This window comes from Gastrolobium bilobum, unplaced genomic scaffold (assembly GCF_033153095.1).
Source record: "Gastrolobium bilobum isolate Gb01-03AN ecotype WA unplaced genomic scaffold, APGP_CSIRO_Gbil_v1 utg5099, whole genome shotgun sequence".
Classification (NCBI taxonomy): domain Eukaryota; kingdom Viridiplantae; phylum Streptophyta; class Magnoliopsida; order Fabales; family Fabaceae; genus Gastrolobium; species Gastrolobium bilobum.
Window position 1 is genome coordinate 81,946 of NW_026897187.1, and position 26,330 is coordinate 108,275.

The following is a 26,330-nucleotide window of genomic DNA, read 5'->3' on the forward strand; positions in this document are numbered from 1 at the left end:
TCATTTACTTTTACTCACTGGGCTCCTAATAACTCTTGGGCCAATAAATTAAAGATCCAGTTATATTGCTGAAAAAAAGAAAAAGAAATTATGTTATCACAAACATATATGAAATAGGTCGAAAAGTATGAAATAGTTTTCGTGATATGGATACAAAAATATAAAATTTCTCCCTCCATACATTTACTTATCTCGCTTTTAATTAGTTAAAAATGATTCGTAACGTACACTTGAAAAAAAAAATCATTTTTTCCAAATAGCATTGCTCAAGATTTATTTTTCTCCTGTTAATTCCACCTTAATTATTGTTTTGGTGATCACCTAAGTAGCACATTTTGGAGGAATGATATTCGTAGTATATATGCTGAAGCAAAACTCCAATAGCAAAGAGACATTACCTGTTTTTGTTCACTTCTTGGATTGGAGTTTTTGAATGACACATAATGTCGAAAGAGTGTCATTCTTTTCTTCTCTTGATCATTCCATGGTTATTATTTGCCACAATAATTATATGTCTCATCCTTATCATCATGAATTGTTTTATTATATCTCTCAACATTTTTCCTAACTCACGTGAGAATCCCTTTGACTTTCACGCATATATAATACATTGATTCATTATTTTTTATTACTTGATTAAAGACTCCGATATCATATCACACAATCAACTCTTCCGTAAACTTAAGTCATTAGATTAATAATATATTTTATTATGTTTCTCTCTTTCTTTATGGCTAACAAGTTTTCGTTTTCATTCCCCGAAAGACTCCATCTTTCATTAAATTAAAAAAAGCACATCTTATCCCTATTTTAAGGGAAATTACAATCACTAAATAGGTTAAGATAATTTTGCGTTTAAATCTAATGGAGATGTTGACAGGGTGCCACTCACCGGCTCACCCATATTTTAGACGTTAACTCCACTGCTGCAGACAATATGAGCTGTTAATATAGTACTGAAACGGGAAAAGACAATATATATATATATATATATATAGGTAGGATCATTTGACACCAGTGTCAAATTTTAAATTTAACACCTTATCTGATAGTTGTTAGATCAAAAAAGATCAATGGTATCAGATGCTTACAAATCAGAGTCGTTGATCTTTTTTGATCTAACGGCTATCAGATGAGGTGTCAAAAGATCCTATATATATATATATATATATATATATATATATGAGGTAGGACCTCATCTCAGAACCGTTTGATCAAAAAAAATTAATGGTGTCACATGCTTTCAAATCAGAGTTATTGATTTTTTTATGCCAGATTTTGACTCACTAGGGGGCCTTACATGGAGGCCTTATGGTATGCCTATATTTGACTCAATGGAGGCCTTACATATATAAATTAGGTTCCCAAATTTAATTCCATGTTTTTATGGATCTTGGGAAAAAATGAAGAACAATGCATGTGATAAATAGGTATGGAGTGTTCTTAATTTTGTTTCTATGTAATGATACACTAGTTATGAACCTGCCTATGACCTTATCACTAGGGGGTCGGTGGTAAGTAAGAATACCAAGCTAAGGACCCTTCCCCTAGAAAAACACACGACTCATCTGCTTTTATTAGTCAAGAAAGGTGTGATAACAACCTTAGAAGCTACGAGCCTACCATTGGGGAAACCAACAAGGGGAGATGCATGCTACCCGTGTCATGAGCGTGCTCATTCTACTAATCCTTAAACATTAGTTTCCATGCTTGGAACTTGGAAGTCGATGCTTTTTTTTGTATTTGGCTTTAATTATTATCGTTTTGACCCTTTATGATTCCTAGCTTCTTGTCTGGTTCAAAGGGTTTATTTCACTTTTAAAAACACTCCTCAATAATATATGTCTATTTTTGTGTAAAAAAATTACAAACACAATTAGTTTACGACTAAATGACCATTGTCTTTTAAGTTAGTTTTTTTTTTCAAACCAAGAGATGTCTTACATTTTAGGTATAGAATTAATATTGGGAGAATTGCCCCCAATGAGTCCAAGTGTGCTTGAACTGAATTAAACCAGGTTGAATAATAAATAAAAAAATGACTTTGGCTATTGGTTACAAGTAACGGTGTAAATGGGCCAGACTAGGTCAGATTTTGTCTTTCATGGCCTAAGCTTATGTAAAAATATGTTAAGTCTATCTGGACTTTTAGCCTATTAAAGGCTTGATTAATAAGTCAGACCAGGTCTATTGTTGAAAAATAAAAAATCTAACATAGCCTATAGGCCTACTAGATCTATCAATTATGATATATTTATAAGATAAATATGCGACTTAGGATAGATAAATAATATTTATGATAATTGATAAATATATTATTTTATTTAAAAAATTAAATAGGTCGACCTACGGGCTTTAATGCCAGACTATTACTTAGTTTGTTATGGCCTATTTTTTAAAAAGACTAATATATAAGCCTAAGCCTAATCTAATTCTCCGATAGGCCAGGCCAGACTTAGCATAGGCTAAGCTGTGGGTTCCTGTAATCCTATCTGGCTCATTTACACTCCTAGTTATAAGGTGTCTTTCACAAGTTTTAAACTATAGATGAAGTAAATTAGCATAAAATTCGATTTGTTAATCAAGCAATATCTCAAAATTATGTCAAGCAAATTTTGAAAGCATAAAATAGAGATTTATTCTTAGTTTATTGCTATTGTTCTCTTCATATATATATATATATATATATATATATATATATATATATATATATATATATATATATATATATATATATGAGGTAGGATCTTTTGATACCGGTGTCAAATTTGAAATTTGACACCTCATTTGAGAGTCGTTGATCTTTTTTTATCTAACGGCTCTCAAATGAGGTGTCAAATTTCAAATTTGACACCGTTGTAAAGGATCCTATCTCTCTCTCTATATATATAGAGAGAGAGAGAGTATATATATATATATATATATATATATATATATATATATATATAGAGATAGGATCTTTTGACACCGGTGTCAAATTTTAAGTTTGACACCTCATCTGAGAGCCGTTAGATTGAAAAGGATCAATGGTGTCACATGCTTATAAATCAGAGTCGTTGATCTTTTTCGATCTAACGACTCTCAGATGAGGTGTCAAACTTTAAATTTGACACTGGTGTTAAAGGATCCTGCCTCATATATATATATATATATATATATATATATATATATATATATATATATATATATTGGAACTTGGGACGAAAAACTATCTAATACAATATAAACTTAAGTGATAATATAACTTTAGCGATGGATGAACTATCAATGAGCAGGGTTCGAATCTTGGAGAAGATATTTGAGGACAAAGCTTGATAATTATCTGCTGCTCGATTTAGAATTAGTCTTATATTTGTATGAGTCCCTTTTTCTGCCCGACTTAGGGGAATATTATAGGACTTGACTCACTCCAAAGAGATAATTAAAATCATAAAATCCAAAAAAAAAAAAATCTTATTCAAAGTGAACTTTAATTATTTTTTAAATTTGTTTGTTCCTATTTAATTAACAACAGTTTTGCAAGACATCTTACTTGGTAATTTAGTTTAATAATTTCTTGGGATATAATATTTTACCTATATTTTTTCTTGCCTATCGATATCTTACTTACTCATCTTCAATATCAGTAGATTAAAATCTCACTCTTTTTATCTCCTATTGAGATTCTAATCCAATGATATTAAATATGAGTAGCTAAGGTAGATAAAAAAAAAAATAGAATAACTTATCCCTAATTTCAATTATTTGAAAATCAATTTAATTAAAACCTAAACCAAAGGAACCCTATACCAGTTTGGCAACAAGAAAAATTATCGATTGTCACAGCAATCATTGGCGAGCCGGATCCTCAATCTTGTATAGCTTGTATAAGTTATGCAATCTCTTAAATGAAATGAAAGGTGAAGACTGTTTAGTTAACCTGAAAACCTCCAACAAATATTCGTTTTATTTTTATTTATTTTATTTTATTAAAAATGGCAGTGAGAATAAGTTACTTCAGAACTATTGACCAGGTGTTCGACCCACACAATTTCACTTAAAGATTAACTCCACAGATTTCTTACTGAAAATTAAGAAGCTCCCAACTAATCTTTGGTTGCTAAAGAAATTGGTAAGAAATCTCTTGGAAGATATATGAATGTCTATCAAGGCGATTTACTAATTGAATGATGCATTCGAACCATTTAGAGAATCATAATCGGGCCCTTCAATCAGTTGATCCAGCTCCCATTAGTAACATAACATTTTTTTTTTTGGTATCCAGTAACATAACATTTTATTCTGATTACTTCCGGTCGAAATAAGTAAATATATCCATAACCATATTAAGAAAAAAAAAATATAAATATTTTTTGGCTAATATATCATCATAGGTGTAATATCCATCATAATCCATGATACACTGACATTTGCAAAGTAACTAGTGAATGTATTATATTGGGAAAAATAACAGCAATTTCTCTTCCCTTAAATCTGTTATGAATGGTTAAACACAAGTAAAATAATTTTTCCAGCAACAGTATGTAAGAAATCAAAATAAACAATACAAACCAATTTTAACATAAAACCTCCTCAATATTAGGAGTACAAATCAAGAGATCGATTTCGCAATTCACCTAAATTCTCCAATTTAAATAAAAATGAGACTACAAATTGTTCAACGATAGCTACAAACAACTAGAGCATCAATAATCAACTTGAACACAAGTTGTACCAAATGACAAGAGGTACGCATACAATTGCAGCTTTTGGTTGAAATTAATTTCAAAAACCACAAAACTCTACCAAAAAATCCCAACAATTATAGCTTTTTTTCTATACTACCTTTTTTGTTTTAAATTTTTTGCTTTCGTGCAAACTCCGATCCACTTATCTATGTCTTGTATCATTTGTAATCATGTGTAAATTTCAGAAGTGCTGCAAAAACATGTTTAAAAGTAGTATGTAAACATGATTAGTCAGTTCTTTTCTTTTAAAGAAAGTCAAAAGAAATTAAACAAAATAAAAACTGACTGCCTTAAGGCTTGTTTGGTTTGTTTTAAAATTTTATTTTCAAATAATATGATTTTATTAATAATTATAAAAAAAAATTATCTTGTTTTCATCTCCTCTCTTATTTCAAATTGTGTTTTATCATTTCATTATCAAAACTTAACAACAACAACAACAAAAACTTTCACCAAAATAAAAAAACTTAACAAAAAACAGAGTAAAGATCAGGTATCATTTTTGCACTTATTAATAAACACATATCAATTTATTAAAACAAAATATAAACTAGAAAATAAAATCAGAGAACAAATAAACTGAACACCATACAAGTTTGTAATATTTTGATAATTTCGGTCAGATTGTTTATGATTATACATGATACCATAACATTCCTCAGAGCATTGAACCATTTCAAATCTTTTCAAAAAAATAGAAGAGAAAAATAAACCAAGACAAAGGGCAATTGGATTTATCAATTGGAATTATTCAAAGAAAGAAATACTGAACTTGTACAACAGATAATTAAGGCCTCCACAACGGGTCCATAAGCACTTGAAAATTAAAAGATTGAACAGGTACCAAAAAATGAAAAAAATGTTGAACAATTTGAAAAACATTTTTAAACAACAAGTCGGTAGGTAACATATCTGCCAGCAGTCTCACTTGACCTAATTATCTTTATAACTTGTCCATGTTGCAGTCCATAGTATTTGGAAACAGGGTCATTCGCCTGGATTCTAGGTAGCTGAGAAGCACCCCATGATATTAGGGATAAATTAGTGTTAGTAAGTGTAGAAATTTGAACGTAGATTTTATTTTTGAGATGCAATATGCTTGCAAGACCTAAGAAATTTGTAAGTATATATATATATATATAAGAAGTTTATATTTACAAACTCTTACAAACTATACTATGTCTGACCGATCATACACTAATCAAGAGTGTATGACCAGTCATACTTAGTGTAATTTGTAAAATAAATTTGTAAATGAATCCTTTCATATATATATATATATATATATATATATGAGACAGGATCATTTGACACCGGTGTCAAAAAAAAAGTTTGACACCTCATCTGAGAGCCGTTAGATTAAAAAAAATCAACGATTCTGATTTGTAAGCATGTGACACCATTGATTTTTTTTAATCTAACGGCTCTCATACGAGGTGTCAAACTTTTTCTTTGACACCGGTGTCAAAGGATCCTGCCTCTATATATATATATATATATATATATATATATATATATATATAAAACTTATTAAACGTAAAAGATTGACTACAATGTGCAAGATATAAAAATGAGTGATATGAATGCAACAGAAAAAAAAATAGTTATGTAACAAAAACAGAGATGTTATTCTCTATAAAAAAAAATTAGCTATGCTAAAATCATCTATTATATGAATGGAGGTGTTAAGAGTTAATGTTCACCACAAGAACTTATAGTTCTAAATAAATAAATTCAAAAGCTCCTAGGACAATCACAAATATGAGAAAGAAAAACTTAATTGGAGGGAATAAACGATGATGATGCTTCAGTTAAATGAAAAAAAATGGAAGCTAATACTAGTTTTCCAAATTATATTATTTGGCACCTTATCCAAGTTAGGTTCAGAAACTAGATTGCACTCAAGTACGCAACATGTTGCTTCTACACATTAGTACAGTGAAACAGGTACTATCAAGTATCAATTTCCGTGATAATTTTACTCCAACAAGCAGGTTTTAACTTATTATGATTTTTTTTTTGAGATAACCCAACCCTAATTACCTCTTCAAGGTGAGTTGGCTTCCTCCGCTATTTTCATAAATTTTAATTCTTTGAGCCTACTATGAGACTAATCCGAAGAGCGGGACGGATCAGGAATGAAGATATTTAAATTTCTCCTAAAAGTGACATGTGTGGATCGAATAGAGGCCCTTTCCTTCCACTTCCTCAGCTCCTTTACCCCTAACTGAGCTACCACTGTTTAGTTTCTAACTTACTATGATAGTTCCCTTTTGAGGGTAGGAATAAGAAAATATTTTTAAAAGAGTCTCATTCTTGGAAGAAAACTACTCGTTCTCCTTTAGACAATAAAAAAAGAAGAAGGGGAAACGTTCATAAACACTCCTCAGGTTTACTCTTTTATCACTTATATCTCTATGCTTTTTTTATTATTGTTGGGATAAGTTTTAAATTAAATAAAAGAAAATAGAAAATGAAAGGTTTATGGTGAAGAGGTGTGTCCCTAGGTATCTGTTAGTGGACAATTAATATGTTTAGATTTCCTATGTTAGTCATTATCACCCTTAATCATTTGCTATTGCTTATAAATAGCACATTGTAACTCTTGTAAAATAGCTTGGCAGAATCAGTAATGAAATAGAGGTATATTCAGAGAATTTCCTGTGTATTTGTGTGTGGAGCACCAGTTATAGGGCCTGTGAAATAACAAATTGGTATCAGAGCTTGAGCCAATGAAAAATATGAGTAATAGTCTGCTAGTGACCTGCCTGACAAAGGTGAACTATGAAAACTGGAGCATCCAAATGAAGGCTAATCTAAAAGCCTATGTCAGTTGGGGGTTGTGCAAAATGGGTTCGTAGAACCTGAATCAACGGAAGGATATTCAACAAATCAACTCAAGCAGTTGAGTGCGTCGACAACAAAGAATGCAGCGGCACTCTTTATGATGTTTCAAGCTGTTGAAGAAAGCGGTGGTCTTGAAAAGAGTGGAGGCGCAACAACGGCAATGGAGGCCTGGGATATATTGGAGACGGTCTACAAAGGTGCGGACCGTGTGAAGCAGGTCAGACTTCAAACCCTTCGAGGAAAGTTGGAGAGGATGAAGATGAAGGAAACCGAAGGAGTGTCGGACTTCATCACCAGGGTTCAGACCGTAGTGAACCAGTTGAAACGGAATGGAGAGGTGTTGACCGACTCCAGAGTTATTGAAAAGATTCTGAGGTCATTGACAGACAACTTCGAAAACGTGGTATGTGTGATTTAGGAGTCTAAGGACTTGGCTACGCTTTCTGTTGAAGAGCTAGCTGGTTCTCTTGAAGCGTATGAGCAGCGCAAGAAGAAAAAGAAGGAGGAGTCTCTTCAGCAAGCACTCCATACAAAAGCAACAATTAAGGATGAAAAGGTGTTGTACTCTCGGAATGTCCGAGGTAGAGGTCATGGACGAGGTGGACGTGGAAATTGACGAGGTGGTCGTGGCCGAGGTCAGGAAGTGAAACATGAAGAAAGAGCTGAGACGAGTCAGTAAAACTGGAGAGGTAGAGGACGTGGCCGAGGTGGAAGAGGCCGGTGGTCGAATCAAAGTAATATAGAATGTTATAAGTGTGGCAAGTATGGTCACTACGCAAAAGATTGCAACTCGGACAGATGCTAAAACTGTGGCCGAGTCGGGCATTTTGTTAAAGATTGCCAAGATGAAAGAAGAGTTGACGAGACTTCAAACTTCGCTGCAGAAGCAGAAATAAGATATGGAGGAGTTCTTATGTTAGCCCATGATGAAACTAGCTCGAAGAGTGAAACAGAGTGGTACTTGGACGCTGGTGCCAGTAATCACATGTGTGGTTACAAACATTTGAACAAAGAGTTGAGAACGATAGAAGCTGGACATGTCTCTTTTGGAGACGCGTCCAAAATTGATGTGAAAGGACGTGGTACGATCTGCTTTCTACAAAAGGATGGACGGGTTGGAACAATTCGGGATGTGTACTATGTGAACGAGCTCAAAAGTAACATTTTGTGCATTGGAGTGTTGATGGAGAAAGGTTACTCGGTTCTAATGACAGACCGAGTTCTACTATTGAAAGATAAACAAGGGTGTCTGATAGCCCGAGTTCAGATGGAAAAGAACATAATGTACAAGCTGAGTTTGAGGATCTTGGAGGTCGGCTGTCTGCAAGCCGAGGTGGAGGATAACATGTCTCTGTGGCATCGACGGTTTGGACACCTTCATTACGGTGGTCTAGCCGAGTTGATGAAGAAGAACATGGTAGTGGGACTGACAAAGATAAATTCTGAAAGAGATTTCTGTGAAGACTGTGTGCTGGGTAAGCACGCAAGAAGCCCGTTCCAAAGGATGGCAAGATACCGGGCTAAGCAGCCTCTGGAGTTTATACGTACCGACCTATGTGGACCCATAACTCCGGGGTCCTTCAGTGGAAAGAGATACTTTTTTCCGTTTATTATTGATCTCAGTCGTAAGACTTGGGTATATTTTCTGAAGGAGAAGTCTGAGGTGCTAGAGGCCTTTAAGAGGTTTAAAGTGATGATAGAAAATACAACCGGGAGATACATCAAGTCGGTTCATTCTGACCGAGGTGGCGAGTACGTTTCAACTGCCTTTAAAAGGTATTGTGAAGAACACGAGATAAGACGGTTCCTGACCGCGCCGTACACACCACAGCAAAACGGAGTTGCTGAAAGAAAGAACTGGACTATCTTGGATATGGTGCGTTCTATGTTAAAGACTAAGAATATGCCTAAGGAGTTTTGGGGAGAAGCCGTACAATGTGTTGTGTACGTGCAGAATAGATGTCTGCATTCAAGTATGAATGATAAAACCCCACAGGAAGCATGGAATGGTCTAAAGCCATCACTGGCTCATTTCAAGATTTTTGGTAGTGTTGCATATGCACACATACCGGACCAGCTCAGAACGAAGCTTGAAGATAAGAGTAAGAAGTTTGTGTTTATTGGATATGATGAGAAGACGAAGGGATACAAGTTTTTGGATCCCGTCAATAAAAGGGTGTTGGTAAGCCGAGATGTGAAAGTGAATGAAGAAGATGAATGGGACTAGAATAGTATATGCGAGGTCAATGTGGAACCCAGAAATATATCAATTGAGGTCGGACAACCTTCGACCCATATCTCGGAAAATCCTGAAGTCTCTGATGATGAAGAAGAGCAAAGACAACTGAAAATGAGAAGCTTGCAAGACTTGTATGACTCAACTAACGAAGCACATCTCGTTTGCTTGTTAGCAGATTCTGAGGATTTGAGCTTTGAGGAAGCTGTCCGAAATGAAAAATGGCAATCTGCCATGGAAGAAGAGAGAAAAGCTATTGAGCAAAATAAGACATGGGAGTTAGCCGAGCTACCAAAAGGAAGTCGGCTCATCGGTGTGAAGTGGGTATATAAGAAGAAGATGAATGCTAAAGGGGAGATTGAGCGATTCAAAGCCTGGCTAGTAGCAAAGGGGTACAAGCAGAAAGCTGGAATAGACTATGACGAGGTGTTTTCACCCGTAGTAAGGATGGAGACAATCAGGTTGTTGATCTCACATGCAGTCCAGCTTGGATGGCCTATCTATCAGATGTATGCGAAATCGGCGTTCTTAAACGGTGTACTTGAGGAGGAGGTATATCTCGAACAACCTCCGGGTTTCATGAAAGTTGGACAAGAAAGAAAAGTGTTAAGGCTGAAGAAGGCTTTGTATGGGCTGAAGCAGGCACCGCGGGCTTGGAATACCCGTATTGACTCTTATTTCAAGAAGGACGGATTTGAGCAATATCCATATGAACATGCCCTGTATGTGAAGAAGAAAGAAGGTAATATTTTACTGGTTGCTTTATATGTTGATGATCTAATACTCTTGGGAAATGATGAAGGGATGATACAAGACTTCAAGAAGAAAATGACAAAAAGAGTTCGAGATGACGGATCTCAGTCTGATGAGATACTTCCTTGGTCTGGAATTCAGACAAGACAAATCCGGGATCTTCGTATCTCAAGAAGCTTATGCAAAAGATATCCTAAAGAGGTTCAAAATGATAGATTGCAATCCGGTTTCAACTCCTATGGAACCCGGCTTAAAACTTTCGAAGTATGATGGAGGAGAAAGAGTTGATCCGAGTAATTACCGGAGTCTAGTAGGATGTTTGAGGTATTTAACTTGTATGAGGCCAGACTTGTGTCTAAGTGTTGGGATTATAAGCCGGTTCATGGAAGATCCGGGCTACACACATTGGAAGGCAGCAAAGAGGATATTGAGATATGTTCAAGGAACAATCTCGCAAGGACTTCATTATTCAAAGTCAGACAAGTACAAGCTGGTGGGATATTCAGATAGCGACTGGTGTAGAGATGTTGATGACAGGAAGAGCACGGCTGGCTATGAGTTTTTCATGGGAAACATGACATTCACGTGGGTGTCAAAGAAGGAACCCATTGTGACTCTATCTACATGCGAAGCCGAGTACATTGCTGCATCCTGGTGCGTTTGTCACGCAATGTGGCTGAGGAATCTATTGAGTAAATTGGAGCAAGAACAAGTCGGCCCAACCGAGATCCGGGTTGACAACAAGTCTACAATCGAGTTAGCAAAGAACCCGGTCAACCATGAGAGGAGTAAGCATATTGATGTCAGGTTTCATTTCATCCGGGATCAAGTCAAGGAAGGAAAGGTGGAGCTCACTCCTGTTGCAAGCCGAGATCAAGTGGATGACATATTTACGAAGCCCTTGCCAACGTTGCTACTAGAAAATTTCAAGAAGAAGATTGGGATGAAAGATGGTCGAAGAATTTAAAGCTTATGGGGGAGTTTTGTTGGGATAAGTTTTAAATTAAATAAAAGAAAATAGAAAATGAAAGGTTTATGGTGAAGAGGTGTGTCCCTAGGTATCTGTTAGTGGACAATTAATATGTTTAGATTTCCTATGTTAGTCATTATCACCCTTAATCATTTGCTATTGCTTATAAATAGCACACTGTAACTCTTGTAAAATAGCTTAATCAGTAATGAAATAGAGGTATATTAAGAGAATTGCCTGTGTATTTGTGTGTGGAGCACTAGTTATAAGGCCTGTGAAATAACAGTTATCAAGTACACCTTGTGATTTTTTCCATCTAAATCCACTTTTAACATTATTAGTAATTAAACTAACTTGCATATTTTATGTTTAGAGTTTTGCCTAAAATAATATAAGAATAATTAGATACTAGTTCGATCAACATGAGAGAAAGAGAGAGATAAATGCAAAACCTGAACTGGTTTGTGCATAAGCTGGTATTATAGCACTCCGTATCAATAAATCTTTTTTCTTGATGCTATAAAAATAGATCTTGCACTTCTAACAGAACCAAATTTGTCATACACATCAATATAAGCAGTGGCTAGAACTAATGAAATGGCAAACCCGTTTCTTAAAGTGAAAGCATGACTAGAGTTCTTGTAGTTGCACACTCTTTGACCAGACTAAGGATTGTAATCTCATTTGGAAACATACCCTCCCCTAGCATTTTGACAAACAATCTCACAACTTCATTTAAATTACTCCAATGAATGTAGGCTGCAATCATTGCAGTCCATGAAATGATACTAGCCCCAGATTTAAAATTTAAACCACTCCCCGTTAAACCCGACTAGCGAGTGTGGGGTGGAGGAAATCTTTGTACGCAGCCTTACCCTTACATAATTGCAAAGAGGCTGTTTCCTGGATTCAAACTCATGACCTTTCAGTCATGAAGGAACAGTTTTACCACTGTTCCTGGATTGGAAACATACTAGCCCCAGATAAAACATCAAAAAGCCTTCTTGCATAAGTTAAAATTTTACACTTAACATACAAATCCATCAAAGCAGTACTTAGAGGAACATCTGATTTCCCAAAATTCCTATTCCTCATTACATAAGCATGCATCGCCTTCCCCAATTTCATATCAACAAGTTCTGCACAGACATGAATGATGCTTATCATTGCAATTTCACTAGGCCTAACTCCAATAACATGCATATCTCTCAAAAGATCCAATGCTTCAGCAAGCATCCCACTCTTATCATAGCTCCTAATCATAGTACTCCAAGAAACAACATATTTGTTCTCAATCTTATCAAATAATAGGCGTGCAGACGCCATGTTTTCAACCTCACTGTACATCATGATTAGCGCATTACACACAAATACATCCAAATGAAATCCATTTTTCACCACAAAACCAAGGTAAAATTTTAAGACCGCATGCTTTGAGAATCGAAGGTATAATAAAATTGTCCACTTCAGTATCTGTTTTACGCATATAAGAATAGATTTTCACTGCATCTTCAGGGCAGTTGTTTTCTTGATGTAATATGTTATTAGGAAGCTGTAAAGTGCTACATTGCTAGAATGGGACTCAAGTGCAGGAAAAGGGACTTGATAACTGCAATTGGAACAGGTTTTGATGAAGTGGCCATGTAGCTGTTGTGTTTCATCAATGTTGATATTCAGTTCATGTTGAATGGGAGGCACTTAAAATAGAGGTAAAATTGGCAAGTTAGTTTAATTACTAACAGCGTTAAAAAGTGGATTTGGATGGAAAAATCACAAGAGGATAGAAAAAAAACATAGGAATGTAAGTGATAAAAGAATAAGGGTTTTATTAATCTCCTTTTACATAAGATACGTATCTTATGTTGTAGAGAGAAACTAGGTGGGTCCCACCATTACAAGAAAAAAGAAAAAGAAAAAAAAAAGTGAGGTGCGGAAATCGAAGTAAGAGAAAATGAGATAAGCTACCTCATGTAAAAGGAGATTAATATATCCCCGGGTTTATGAACTTTTCCCAAAAAAAAAAAAAAAAAAAAACAACACACTTCATAAATTTTTAAGGAGCTCTTGATCAATCTCTAGGAAATATATCTAACTACAAGATTTTATTTTGCATTATGCAATCTTAGGATTCCAAAACAAGTCAGCATCAAAACTCATAAAATGTAAACCTATAATTTGGCATCCGACGGTCTTATCATATATCTAAAATGACACCAAGATTTTTAAACACTAAAAATGAATGAATACAATATGATAATGTTGAGAAATAAGTCCTGATGGCGAATAATTAAGTTTGAGAAATCAATATAGAAAATGCTAACATAATATTGAAATTTGACATACTGACCTGATTTTCTTTTACAGCATATCTCTCAAGCAGAGTTTTCTTTTCTGAGTCTGTCAGTATCTGATGTTTAGGGACTAGAACATGCTCGGTTACGTTCATCATCAATTCTGACTCCTGTATCAACAATGATTCCCAAAAACTATAAATATATACACAAAGGATTAAGATAAATAAAAGCATAAAGATGCCATAACATGATTTCTAGCCATTTAAGTAAAAAGCATTAAAAATAAAAAACTGATGAAATAGTTATAATATATATCTCCTCTGAATATTGTCAACCATAAAGATTGAAAGTATAAACCGTATATGCAATGTTAAGTAAGAACTTATGAAGCAGCTCCTCAGATAAAGCATTGTGTTTATCTATAAGTGTCCAAAACTAAAACTAGACAACGTAAAGGAAAAACAAAGTTGTATAATACAAAACAAAGGGCTTGGTTAAAATCTTAATTCAATGATAAAAATGAGAACTTTCATCACTGAAAATGATTTAATGTTGTTGTTTAATACCTACCAAATCAAAATTTAAGTGCAAAAGAACCTAAAGCATTCGGCATATGGAATGTCAATGAATACGTTCAACAGTTACCCTAGTATTTCATTAATATACCTCATTATCTAAAATTATTTGGTGACAATAGTTTCTGTTCTGGAATGATATGTTAAGCTCCATGCTCAAAAGATCCAATAGGCTCAGTCTCACATTCTTCACCATAAAGAAAGCATCTTCAAGAAGGGTTCTTACTCAACAAAGTCTACATTATACCTTTGTCATGCTACTTCTTCAATTTTTCTAAAATGGCATATCCAGCCACCTCCATCAACCTCCAATAAGAAGACTTTGTCGCCTTACCCACTTGTTGGAAACAATAAGGGGCATCCTTCAGAGCTGGTCATTCCCCCACTATAAATACTAGAGTTCTAAACACAAGATGATATCTTCTCCTATAAACTTAAACTTGATTGAACGAATTTTGACTTGAATGTCAGAGTATCTTGTAGGTACATATCCCACCTTATTCCATTGAAAACCCATAGGTAGAGTTGCATCAAATCACCAATAAAGAGAGCTTCATCAATCATGGTCAGCCCATAATCATCCCAGATAGATCATTGGCATCATATGTGGGAAAGGTAAACTTCAATTCTCTCACTAGGGTATGATCCCGCAGACTTCTTTTCATGGGTATTTACATCCGCAAATTCTCAATGTCACCAAGGTATGATCCCGTAGACATTTTTTCATGGGAATAAACATCTCATAAATTTACAAAGTTATTAGGTACGATCTAGCAAAGTTCTCACACTGCGAACTTTCAAAGTCATCCTACAAACTTTCAAAGTCATCAGGGTAAGATCCCACAGACTTCTTTTCATAGGAATAAACATCCCACAAATTTGCAAAGTCATTAGGGTAAGATCCCGCAAATTTCTTTTCATTGGGATATAGACCCCGTGAACTTTCAAAGTCAACCCGTGCACTTTCATAGTTATCAGAGTATGATCTCCCATACTTCTTTCAAAGGGGATATACATCCGCAAATTTTCAAAATCACCAGGGAATGATCCCGCGGACTTCTTTTCATGGGGATATACATCCCGTAAACTTTTAAAGTCATCAGGGTATCCTCCAAACTTTTTTTTTGTGACAATATACATATTGAAAATGTTTCGCATCCCGTTGAAATTATATACATCCCGAAAACATTTTGTACATCTTGCAGAAAGTAGTATCAATAGCAACATCAACGACACGTTAATCTTAAACTAGTTAGGGTCGATGGGAGATAAACTCAAATGAAAATTACGAAAAATCTGAGAAAAAAATGATAAAAATAATATATATATATATATATATATATATATATATATATATAACATTATCATTTAAAAAATAGAACCAAAAAATTAAAAGGTAAAAAAAATTAAAATAAAAAGGAAATAAAGATACACAAGATGACAAAAAAGAATAATAAAGTAGAAATAAAAAATAAAAAATAAAGAATACAAAGATAAAAAAATAAAGAAAAAAGCAAATACATAAATAAATAAAGGAAGAAAGATTGAAAGGAAAAAAAATAAAAAAGGAAGAGAAAATGTAGAGAAAAAAAAAACATAGAGGTATGTAAAGAAAGAAACGGAGATAAAGGGAAAAAAGACTAAAATATTTTTTACATCCTGCAAAAAGTAGATATACATCCCGAAAATGTTATGATCCCATGAAATTTTTTGATCTAGTATATTGTTGGGTTTTTCTCTTTAATGAAAGGCCAATTTGGTCTAATGTGTAAGAAGAGCCCAAAAAATATAGAGCTCATTTAGCTTAGGGCTAGGGTTTCTTAGAACCCATATATATTCTACATTTATAGTCATCAGCTTCTCTAGTATTCACTTGGTATTTGTAGAGACTGATGTAAGGTCATCTCTCTGAAAGCAAGAGAGTGCCCACACACTTCCTATTTTTCCTTGAGATATAGTCTGGAAGATTTACCACTGTCCAACTTCAAGGAGGTTGTTCGTGTTGCGGCGCTAAGGTGAGTAGTTTGTGAAGATGAATCATACATGGAAAGATTCTGCACGAGATCTGTGCACCAAGAAGTAAATCAGTAAAACGATGATGATCTGTTTGCATCCTAAACTGTAATGGTCTAAAATGCTTCCGCTGATCCAATAATTCCTACAATTGGTATCAAAGCTGGATTGCATGTTTAGATGTCGATCTAGTTTTGATTTACAATTTTCATGTAATTAGTTAGCATCGTGAAATATGGCACCTAGGTTTCTATATTTGTTATTATATATTGGCATGTGTATCCTTTATAATTCTTTTTATAAAAATCAATGCTTTTATTTGGTTTTTGGCTTTAATCCATGGTAGAGATTTGGTTGTATTTTCTAGGGTTGTAATAAGGAGGCTAATCCCTTATGATTAGGTTTCCTCCTTGATTTTATATTTTAATTTTTTATATATACTTTTGTTGTATTACAAAATTGTACTGAAAGAAGACTAAGAAGATGCAAAAAGAAGACATTCATGGCTATTTTGTACTTGTTTGTGGTGAATACGACCTCCGATCAAAAATTTGAGACCTTAGAAAGATTCAGAACGAAAAATCGAGTCAAACAAAAGTTGAATCGCCAAAGTGGAGGCCGGACGCTCCCTCACTCTCCACTAGAAGTCTTTGCGAGTGGGCTTCACTCTCCGGGGAAGATATGGCAGGCGGGAGCGTGTTCTAGCTTCGTTTGGGACGATTCTGGTGGTCGTGGCTTCGTCTCATCAAGGTGGTCCTTCTTGTAAAATTTTGTATCAATTGAACCTCATACGGAGGCGCAGTAGTCGTAACGGCTAGGGTTTTCGAGAAAGAGGTTAGGTTTTCTTGTCAGTTTATGGTATTTTGGGCCTTTAAGCCCATGGTTGCCAAAAAGGCTTGAACCAAAACCTTATGGACCCAGAAAGAAGAAGGAAAAGAATAGTGCAAGTCAGAGAATATTTTGGCCATCAAATATTGACTTGTAATTTTATTTTATTTTTCTCTAGGAAACCATGCATTAAAGTTCATTTTATAATTGCTTTATTTTTATGAATGAATGAATTGTATGATTGATAACATGCTTGATGTGATAACATGGCACATGGAGTAGGTGGTGTCATATTGTTGCATAACTTGTAAATTACATGAGCATAGTAGCTGTTATGTCTTCAATGACTAGTATGATAGTTATTATGAGATTATTTTAATTTTATATTATCCAAAAAAATTAATTAATAATTATTATATTTTTGTTAAAAATCTAGATTAATAATTGAATTAATTAATTTTGGAAAATTAAAATCAAGACAGATGATCTAGAAAATTTCCTAAGAGAACTATTCATTTTGTGAGTAATTTGGGGGTCTTCTAAAATGGTTATGTGCTAAACACACACTGCATACCATAATCATGTATCATGATTGTGTGAAGCACAAGCTGCCTATCATGATCGAATTTTAGAACCTTCATGATTTCAAAATTTTGATAAGCTAAGCGATGCACGTTCATCGGCGCGCGTGCTTACATAATTTTTGAAATCAAACACAGGTTACTCTTAATTAAACAATTCTTGAGAATTGAAAAAAATTGCTTATGTTGAATGGGAGGATATTTAAATTAAGAAATTCATTTAACCTCCAAGCACATTGTAGGACCATTAATAAAATAATTATGTGAAGCCCGAACAAATAAACACGACTGGATTTTATTTGATTAAGCCTTAATAATTTCAAAATTTTAATAAAATATTGTCCGGCCCAATGTCGGCAATACCAAGTTATTAAAGACAATTTTAAAATTAACAATGAATTCGAAAGAGATTATGAAAATTCTCAAATAAATTATTGAATGGGTAAAGGTTTTAAAATTAATTAATTAACTTTAAAACCTGCGGGCTCCATTTGTGGGTTTATTAGTGAAATGGTTATCGCTGAAGCCCCATCGGATAACAGTAATAGGATTTCACTAGATTAAATCTTAATAATTTCAAAATTTTAGTAAAGTATTGTAGGATCCATCGTTGACAATGCTTGGACACTAAGGATAATTTTGAAATTAAACAATAGTTAATTACATTCAACTTTGGTAAAATTGTTAACCCTCTCATCGAAGCTCTGGCAATGGCACTGAAGGCCCAAATAACAATTTTGGTTTTTACAAGTGACTTGCCCATCATAAGCCTTGTTAAGAAAACTGACAGAATGTTAACAATAAACAAGAGTAGTTATGATAATCTATTTGCACTTCCTTTATTTATTGCATTATTTGTTTGAAATTGTGTGCCTTATATACTTTTCAGAAAATATCTTAGAAATGATTGAGTCAAAAATCTCTAGATGGTACCAACTATGAATAAGTGAAAAGAAAACTTTGATTATGTTTGCTACAAAGGGACAATGAAAGAAAAATTACTAAGAGGTAATGAAAAGAACCAGACATGGGTATGTTAAGGCTTGATTAGTGGATGAATCAATGATTCAAGAACCACTGATTATGTTTGCTACTTTTTGTAGTAGTTCAAACATGGCTTACCTGTCAGCGATAGACAAAGAAATTTTAACTTGAAAATCAGAACTTGTGTCTGCATAAGCAGTAGGACAAGTCACTCAAAAGACTTTGGTTTTGGGTGACTATTTATTTGTTCCGGATTTCAATAGGAGTTCAATAATTGTTAGTTGTTTGGTTAAAACATAATTTGACAATGCAATTGATTCCTCGGTTACATTTCGAAGTTCATCTTCGTCTTGTTTGTTCTGATACAATGTCTAAATAGTCTTTATTACCTATGTCCTATACCTCATTAAATTTGTTATGTTGAATAAAAAGGATGATGAACAAGAACATTCACAAATAAATAAAAGTTTTAAATGAAACATATTTTTGGCTTTTATGATTAAGTTAGATTACCTCAAATAGAAAACATGGTTTAGTTAAAAGAGGGACTGGAAGTTCCATAGTCTTTTAACTAAAAGCTACATGTAAGTCCTATTTGAAAGGTAAAATGGCCAAGCAATCATAAAAGGTCAAAGGGATTTGCGCAACTATTCAAGTAGAATTATTACATAGTAATTTATGTGGACTAATTAGCATTCAAGATAGAAAAGGTTTTGAGTACTTCATTATGTCAATGGTTACTCTGGATTTGGATAGATGAACCTAGTGTGCCATAAGTCTAAAAGCTTTTGGAAAATTTAAAGAGTTTTAAGTCTGAGGTAGAAAAGTATCTAAGTGTTCAAATCAAAACACTTTGGTCTGACTGAAGTGTTGAATACCTGTCTAGTAAGTTCAAGCTTACCTGATTTAAGAGGGGATAGTTTTCAAAATTGTCAACTCTAGGAACGCGTTAGTTGAATGAAGTTGCAGTATGTAGAAATCAAACATTTCTAGACTTGATGAAGTCCATGTTTAGTTATTGATCCTTACCAATTGCATTTTGGGGAGATGCCTAGGAGAAGATAATGTACATTCTTAACTTGATTTCATCTATGCCTGTTATAGAGACACCTAAAGAATTATGGAAAGGATGCAAGCTCAATTCAAACCATATTCATATTTAGGGTGCTTTGGAACACGTCCTATAACAACGGTCAAATAAGATGAAATCTTGTACGAAAATATGCATATCTTTTAGCTACCCTAAAAGAAGCGAGTATGGGATCTTATTTAGTCCAAAGGACAAAATGATCTAAGTGAGCATTCACGTGATTTTCTTAGAGGAGGACTAGATGGGAAATTATAAGCTCTTAAGTAAGGTTATTCTTGATGAGACTTATCTCAAATAAAGAATTTTCATAATCTCTAGAAGTTTCATCCTCTGTTCCCTTGATTGTTCAAAGAGGGGAAATATATATCTCTAGGTAAACAAACACAGGAACCATAGATGAAAATTCAACATGATAATATATAAATGAAACTAGTAGAAATATTAGTATCACATTTGGAAGAACAATATCAAGGACTTGTTAAACACATAATATATGGATCCTCAAGAAATTGAAAATTCACCATTTGACCCAATCTTGGATCTGCCTATAGATACACAAGGTCTAGTGTGGTACATTTGTAGTGGGAGAGAACCTTGTTAACTCCCAAGTTGTATTTTGTTGAGTGACATTGATCCCCACTAGTTACGATAATCACTAGAAAATGGTGTTGATCAAGTGTGCTCGAACTATGAGATGGAATACTTGTATTTCAACTCTGTTCGATACCTAGTAAAGGCACCAAGAAGGGTAAAACCCACTAGATGCATGTGGATATAAAGCTCTCTCTGCCAAAGTTCATGCACTCTCAATTCTGATTAAAGCCTAAAATCAAATCATAGAGACCAAACTGATCCAACATCAAGCTATCCAGCCAATCCCATGTGTTTCTTGTGTTTATTGTAGTGATCCATACCTCTTTCAAAGTTGCCCATCCAACCCAAATTCAGTTTGCTATGTAGGAAACTACAATAGGAACAAAAATAATTTTTTCAATAATTTTAACCAAGATTAGTTGCAAAATTCTGGTTTCCAGTATGCACAAGGATAGGGATAGCAAGCTTGTCCCTCAAATGCCCAACCAAAACCACGTTTCCTTTCTCAAAATTATCAACAATAATCCCCTAGGTAGCAACCTACTTTTTAAAATTCTCAAAACTAGCAAGTGGACCTACCTTCTTCATCCCTTGAAACCTTGCTTAGAGACTATTTGGTCAAGAATGAAGCTAAGCAAAATAGTTTAGAGGCTATTGTGCAGAGTATTCCTACTTTTCTTAAGAGATTAGAGACTCAGCTAGGTCAGTTAGCTATTGCCATAAATAATAGACCTCTAGGAACTTTGCCTAGCAACATTGAGAACCTTGGTGAGAGTGTCAAGAACAAGACAAAATGATTGAACTAAGGAATAATAGGTTGTAATTCAACCTGAAGTTATAGTTAGACAATGCGAACTAAAAGAAAACTTGTTACTCAAGATGAAGAAGAGTCCAAGAAGGAGCTGGTTGCACCTCAAGAAGCTGCCAAGGAAAATTCTTCTCAATAAAAGGAGAAAGAACCGGCCATCCCTATGCCTAAGAGTGATGCAATGAAAAGCCACACGTACGGGGGAAGAACTTGCAACATCACTGCCTAAAACAAATTTAGAAAGCATTAGAAATAGGTATCCCCCTCCATACCCTTTGAATATGAATGAGGATAGAGTTAGCTTTAATGTGTTGAAGGCCATGAATTTTCTTAGGGAGATGAAGGACTATTCTCTTGTGGTATAGTTGGCCATATGGTGATAGATAGGTTTAAAGTGGAGAATGGAAAGGACCCAATAAAATTGGCTATTTTAAATGAGTGTGAGGTGGATAAGGAGAATTTATAGGAGTGTATTGGCTGGGTGGAATCTAAATCTACAATTTATTGGAAAGAAAAGCAGTTTGTGTCCTTAAGTCTGCATAAAAAAGAGACAAAATCTCCTTAGTCATCCATAGAAGTTCCATTAATCATTGAACTTAAGCCTCTACCCACCAATCTTAGGTATACCTACTTAAGAAAAAAAAAGAAACATTGACTATGATTGTGTCAATTCTACTCATTGTTTGTGAGGAAAAACATCTGCAGAATATGCTTAAAAAATTTAAAAAGATCATGAATTGGATCATAATAGATGTTAAGGGGATTAGCCCAACCTTAGGCATGTGTAAGATTTTGTTATGGGACCCAGGTAGTAGCTTCATTGAGCAACAAATAAAACTTAATCGAATCATGCAAAAAGTGGTCAAGTGGTGGTATACAGGGCAACTAGCTCTACCTTTTAATTCACAACTAAGGCTTTTTCATATGAAGCCAAAGTCTAGGTGGCTAGGCCCCTTTAAAGTTGTTAAAGTCTTTTTGCATGAAGCTGTGGAAACTTTTTATGAGGAAGATAGTAGAAAATTCAAGGTTAATGACAAATAGGTCAAACACTATTAGAGAGATGTTAGGGAGAAGGTTTTTGTCTTCCTAAGAGAGCTTAATTGAAACTGATCAAGAAAAGGAAGCAAGAAGTCTAGCTAAAGACCACAAACTAAGCATGTTAGATTTTTTTTTCTTATCTTTGATTATTTTATTTTCTTGTTTGCTGCTTGTTTTCTCAAAGTTAGTTTAATTTTTTTGCAAAATAGCTTGTTTTAATAAATAAATAAATAAAAAAGAATACGAAACAGAATTGATGTAAACTAATGGAGATTTTAATACATTGATTTTGTTTTGCAGGTGTCAAGTGAGAGAGTAAGCTGATACATATTGCAGTGAGTAAAGTCTGAGTTTGGGGGAAATTGGACAACACCTTTCAAGTGGAGCATCATTTGATTTTGAATTAAATTAGACCCTTAGGTTCAGCTATCCAATGTTCCCCCACCAATTGCACCACTTCTACCTCAAGTTGAAAAAGAATCCACACCCTCTACATAAAAAAAGAGAGGTAGACCAAGAAAAGTTAGTGAAAGAAAGATGGTGCAGCAGAATATTGAAGAATAAAAGTAGCATGAATCCAAAGAGGAAAAAGAAGAATTTTACAGTTATGAGCGTTCAGAATTAGAGGATCTTGACAAATCTCAATCTAAATGATCAAATTTTGATGATGAGTAGGGCCAGAAGAGTCTGGCCCCAGGTTACCAAGTTTATTTTTCTATTTTGCATGTGTATGGTAATCTGATTTTGATAAACAATGGGGACACTATTTAGTTTGAGTTTGGGGGAGAAGAGTTCGAAATAATTTTCTATTTATTTGCTATTTTTGTTTATTTGTTGTTTTTGATTTTGTGAATATAGATTCTATTTTTCCTAGTTTTTTTGTTGTGCTATTTTTGGACATTAAGAGAAGAGTGGATTAGTGGTTGTGTGATAATAGCAGAGTGAGATTGATAGATTGATTAATTAATTCAAAGATTACATTAGATCAATAGGTAGTTGTGCGAGCAATTAAACTTAACCCGGTGAGGATTTTGGCCTAAACAGTTATTTTTTTTTTATGAGAGATCCTCATTTGGGATAGATAAGGAAGAACTTGTTTTGGTCTTGGTTGATTAAGTGTATCACTAGTTTTGTTTAAAATGATGAGGGCATTCATTGCTTTTATTTGACCACTTTAAGCCAAAAAGCCATCCCTAAAAGATATCCCATTAAAAACCCCTTTGAGCCTTGAGCTTTTTTGTTTTTTATCAATCCACATTATCCCTCATTCCACAATCTACCACACTATTTAGTTATGATGGAAAACAGAAAAAGAAAAAGAGAAAATTTAGAGGCAAGTTACTGTTCTAAATAGATAAAAAATTCATGGCTAAAAAGAAATTTAATGCAAATGACTACCTATTGAATGATTTTTCTGTTTGAAAAAAAAAAAAAAAAAAGAGATCTTAAGAAGCATGAAAAATAGCAGTCAAGGTAGCAGCCATTGAATTGTTGGATTAGTGCCTCAAGAATATATTTTTCCATCATAATTAAATTAGCCAATATCCCCACAGATTTCCTACCTTTACTTAGGCCAAATTACAATCCATAAAAGACCCTTTGATTGAGCTTAAGCTTGTTGTTCCACTTAGGAGACTTAAGCCTATCATAAAGTTATTCCAGTGAGGTTTGATAAAGACAAATCCTTGAAACACTGAGTGGAAATTTTGGGAGAAAGTGAGTCATTGCTACTTTCAATTGCCTAGTGTGATAATTGTATTCTCTGTGTTAAGAAATGAAAAATCAAGATCTTCTTTGTTATTATTTCATTAGCCACTGAATACATTCATGTACTTGAAGTTTGCACACTGCTTGCTAAGTTGTTTTGTTAAATAAATGCCCACCCAAGCTATCTGATTAGTGACTGATTTGCTGCTGAATTAATTATATGTTTTTGAGTAGGTGTCATGAAGTTAACCATTCAGAATGTCCTGAGAAAGTTGAATTGTTTGACTGTTATCTTGGCACATTGTATGAAAATCTGATTGAAGTCTTTTGGAACTAGATAGAACATTGGTCCATGATGAGGAAGTTGACAGAACTATTTGAGGATTGTTTTGTAAAAAATGTATGGTTAATAGTTTTTGAAAAAATGGATTGGAAGTGTATAAAGGATTGAAGAAAATGTTCATAAAAAGAAAAGGTTATGTGTTATCTTGAAAATCTTTTTGATTGTGAATCATGTTGTTGAGTGGTGTTAATTGTTTAATGATTGAAGATTGATAATATGCCCATTGTTTTATGCTGACTTGTTTTTGCTTGAGGACAAGCAAAATGATGAGTTTCGTGGTCTGTTGAGACTCTGAAAAGAGACTCTAGAAATTATTGAGTCTATTTATTTTTAGATAAATTGGCAATATTATAGCCCATTCTTATCTGTTACATAGCATATTTTGTTAAAAATTGTTGATAGGCTTTTCATTATGTATTTCAGTTAACTAAAGAGCTAAAGGCCCAAAAGTCAAGATCAGTCTTTGCAGTCCAAGGGTAGAGTTGAAAAAAATAGAAAAAGGTGGAGGGAAAGTTTGGGATTGAAGAAAAAGAGATAACAAAATGAGTGGATGGTACAATCAGTTCACAAACCCTAAGCTCGTCTTTTTTTCCCTTTTCGTTTCTTTGATCCATAACCACATCACACTCCAATCAACCCCATTTCGAACAGTAATTTCTGCAACTAACTTAGAGAAAATAAGGCAGCACAATCTCCTTTGGGTCTTAATATAATAGGACTCTCAAAGTTGTTTAGGGCATAGCTAGAGATATGAACAAACTACTTTTTGTAGCAAAACTTGGTGCTAGAGAAATCTATATCCAAGGTCATAAAGGGTATGTATGACAACCATTCTGTTCTAAAAAGAAACAATCATTTTCTATTTCTGTGCCTTGGAAAAGTTTCTAAGAAAAAGGTGGCAGTGGCGGCGGCGTGGTGGTGGTGGTGGCGGCATTGGTAGTGGTGATAGCAATGGCTGCGATGATGGTGGTGGTGGTGGTGATGATGATGGTGGTGGCATGGTAGTGGCGGTGGTGGTGGGGGCAACGTGGTGGCGTGGTGATGGTACTGGTAGTGGTGGTGGTGACGACAGTGGTTGCGGTGGTGGTGGTGATAATGGTGGAAGCGGTTGTAATGATGGCGATGGTGGTTGTGGTTGTGACAGCAACGATGGTGGTGGCGCGATAATGGTTGCTGCATCGATGATGGTGACAAGAGTGACGATAGTGGCTGCAACGATGATGACGGTGGTTGGTGTCAGTGGTTGTGGCGGCGATGGTGATAGTGGCATAGGCGTGATGGTGGTGACGGTAGTGGCTGCAGCGATGGTAGTGATGGTTGGTGACAGTGGTTGTAGTGGTGGCAATGGTGGTAGAGTGGTGGCGGCAGTGGTTGCAATGATGGTTGTGGTGGTGGAGATGGTGGAGGTGACGATGATTGCAGTAGTGATGGTGGCATGGTGGTAGTGGTAGGTGGAGGTCGTGGTGATGGTAGCAGTGGCATCGTGATAGTGGTGGTGGTGGTGACGACAGTACTAATGGTACAACGACAGCGGCGACGATGGTGGCGGTGGTGATGGTAGAGGTGGAGAGTGATTGAGAAAGACAAGTGTTTCTCATTTTAGGCCCAGGAACAAAAAACAAAAAACAAATTGATTCTTTTTTCTACTCCTCAGCACAAAAACTAAACCAGGTCATCCCGGGAACAAAAAAATAAACAGGTTTTACCAAACGCGTTTTCTATCCATTTATGTTCCCAAGAACAAAAATAAAAAAATTGATTCCGGAAAGGTTGTTATGCACACCCAAAGAGTACCTAGAGTTAATTCCATTCTTCGAAGCAGATGGAGCTTTAGGAATGACCGACAGAGCCTGAGCCTATGCTTTTTATCTAGATTCAAAGTTATTTTTATTTTCTTTTGTTACTTCTTTATATTTGAAGAATACAAAACCTCCAAAACATC

General features: G+C 34.7%; 1 protein-coding gene across 1 annotated transcript in view; it reads right to left on the bottom strand.

The window, feature by feature from the left end:
- Window positions 1-5,611: 5,611 nt before the first annotated feature.
- The window catches only part of LOC133304805 (DNA-directed RNA polymerases II and IV subunit 5A-like), a 29,211-nt gene continuing 8,492 nt past the window's right edge, over window positions 5,612-26,330 (bottom strand). Inside the window, exons 3-4 of the mRNA XM_061504866.1 lie at window positions 13,881-13,994; window positions 5,612-5,737 (exon numbers count right to left, since the gene is read on the bottom strand). Of these exons, the coding sequence (XP_061360850.1) occupies window positions 5,612-5,737; window positions 13,881-13,994 (240 nt within the window). The remainder of the gene's footprint in view (window positions 5,738-13,880; window positions 13,995-26,330) is intronic.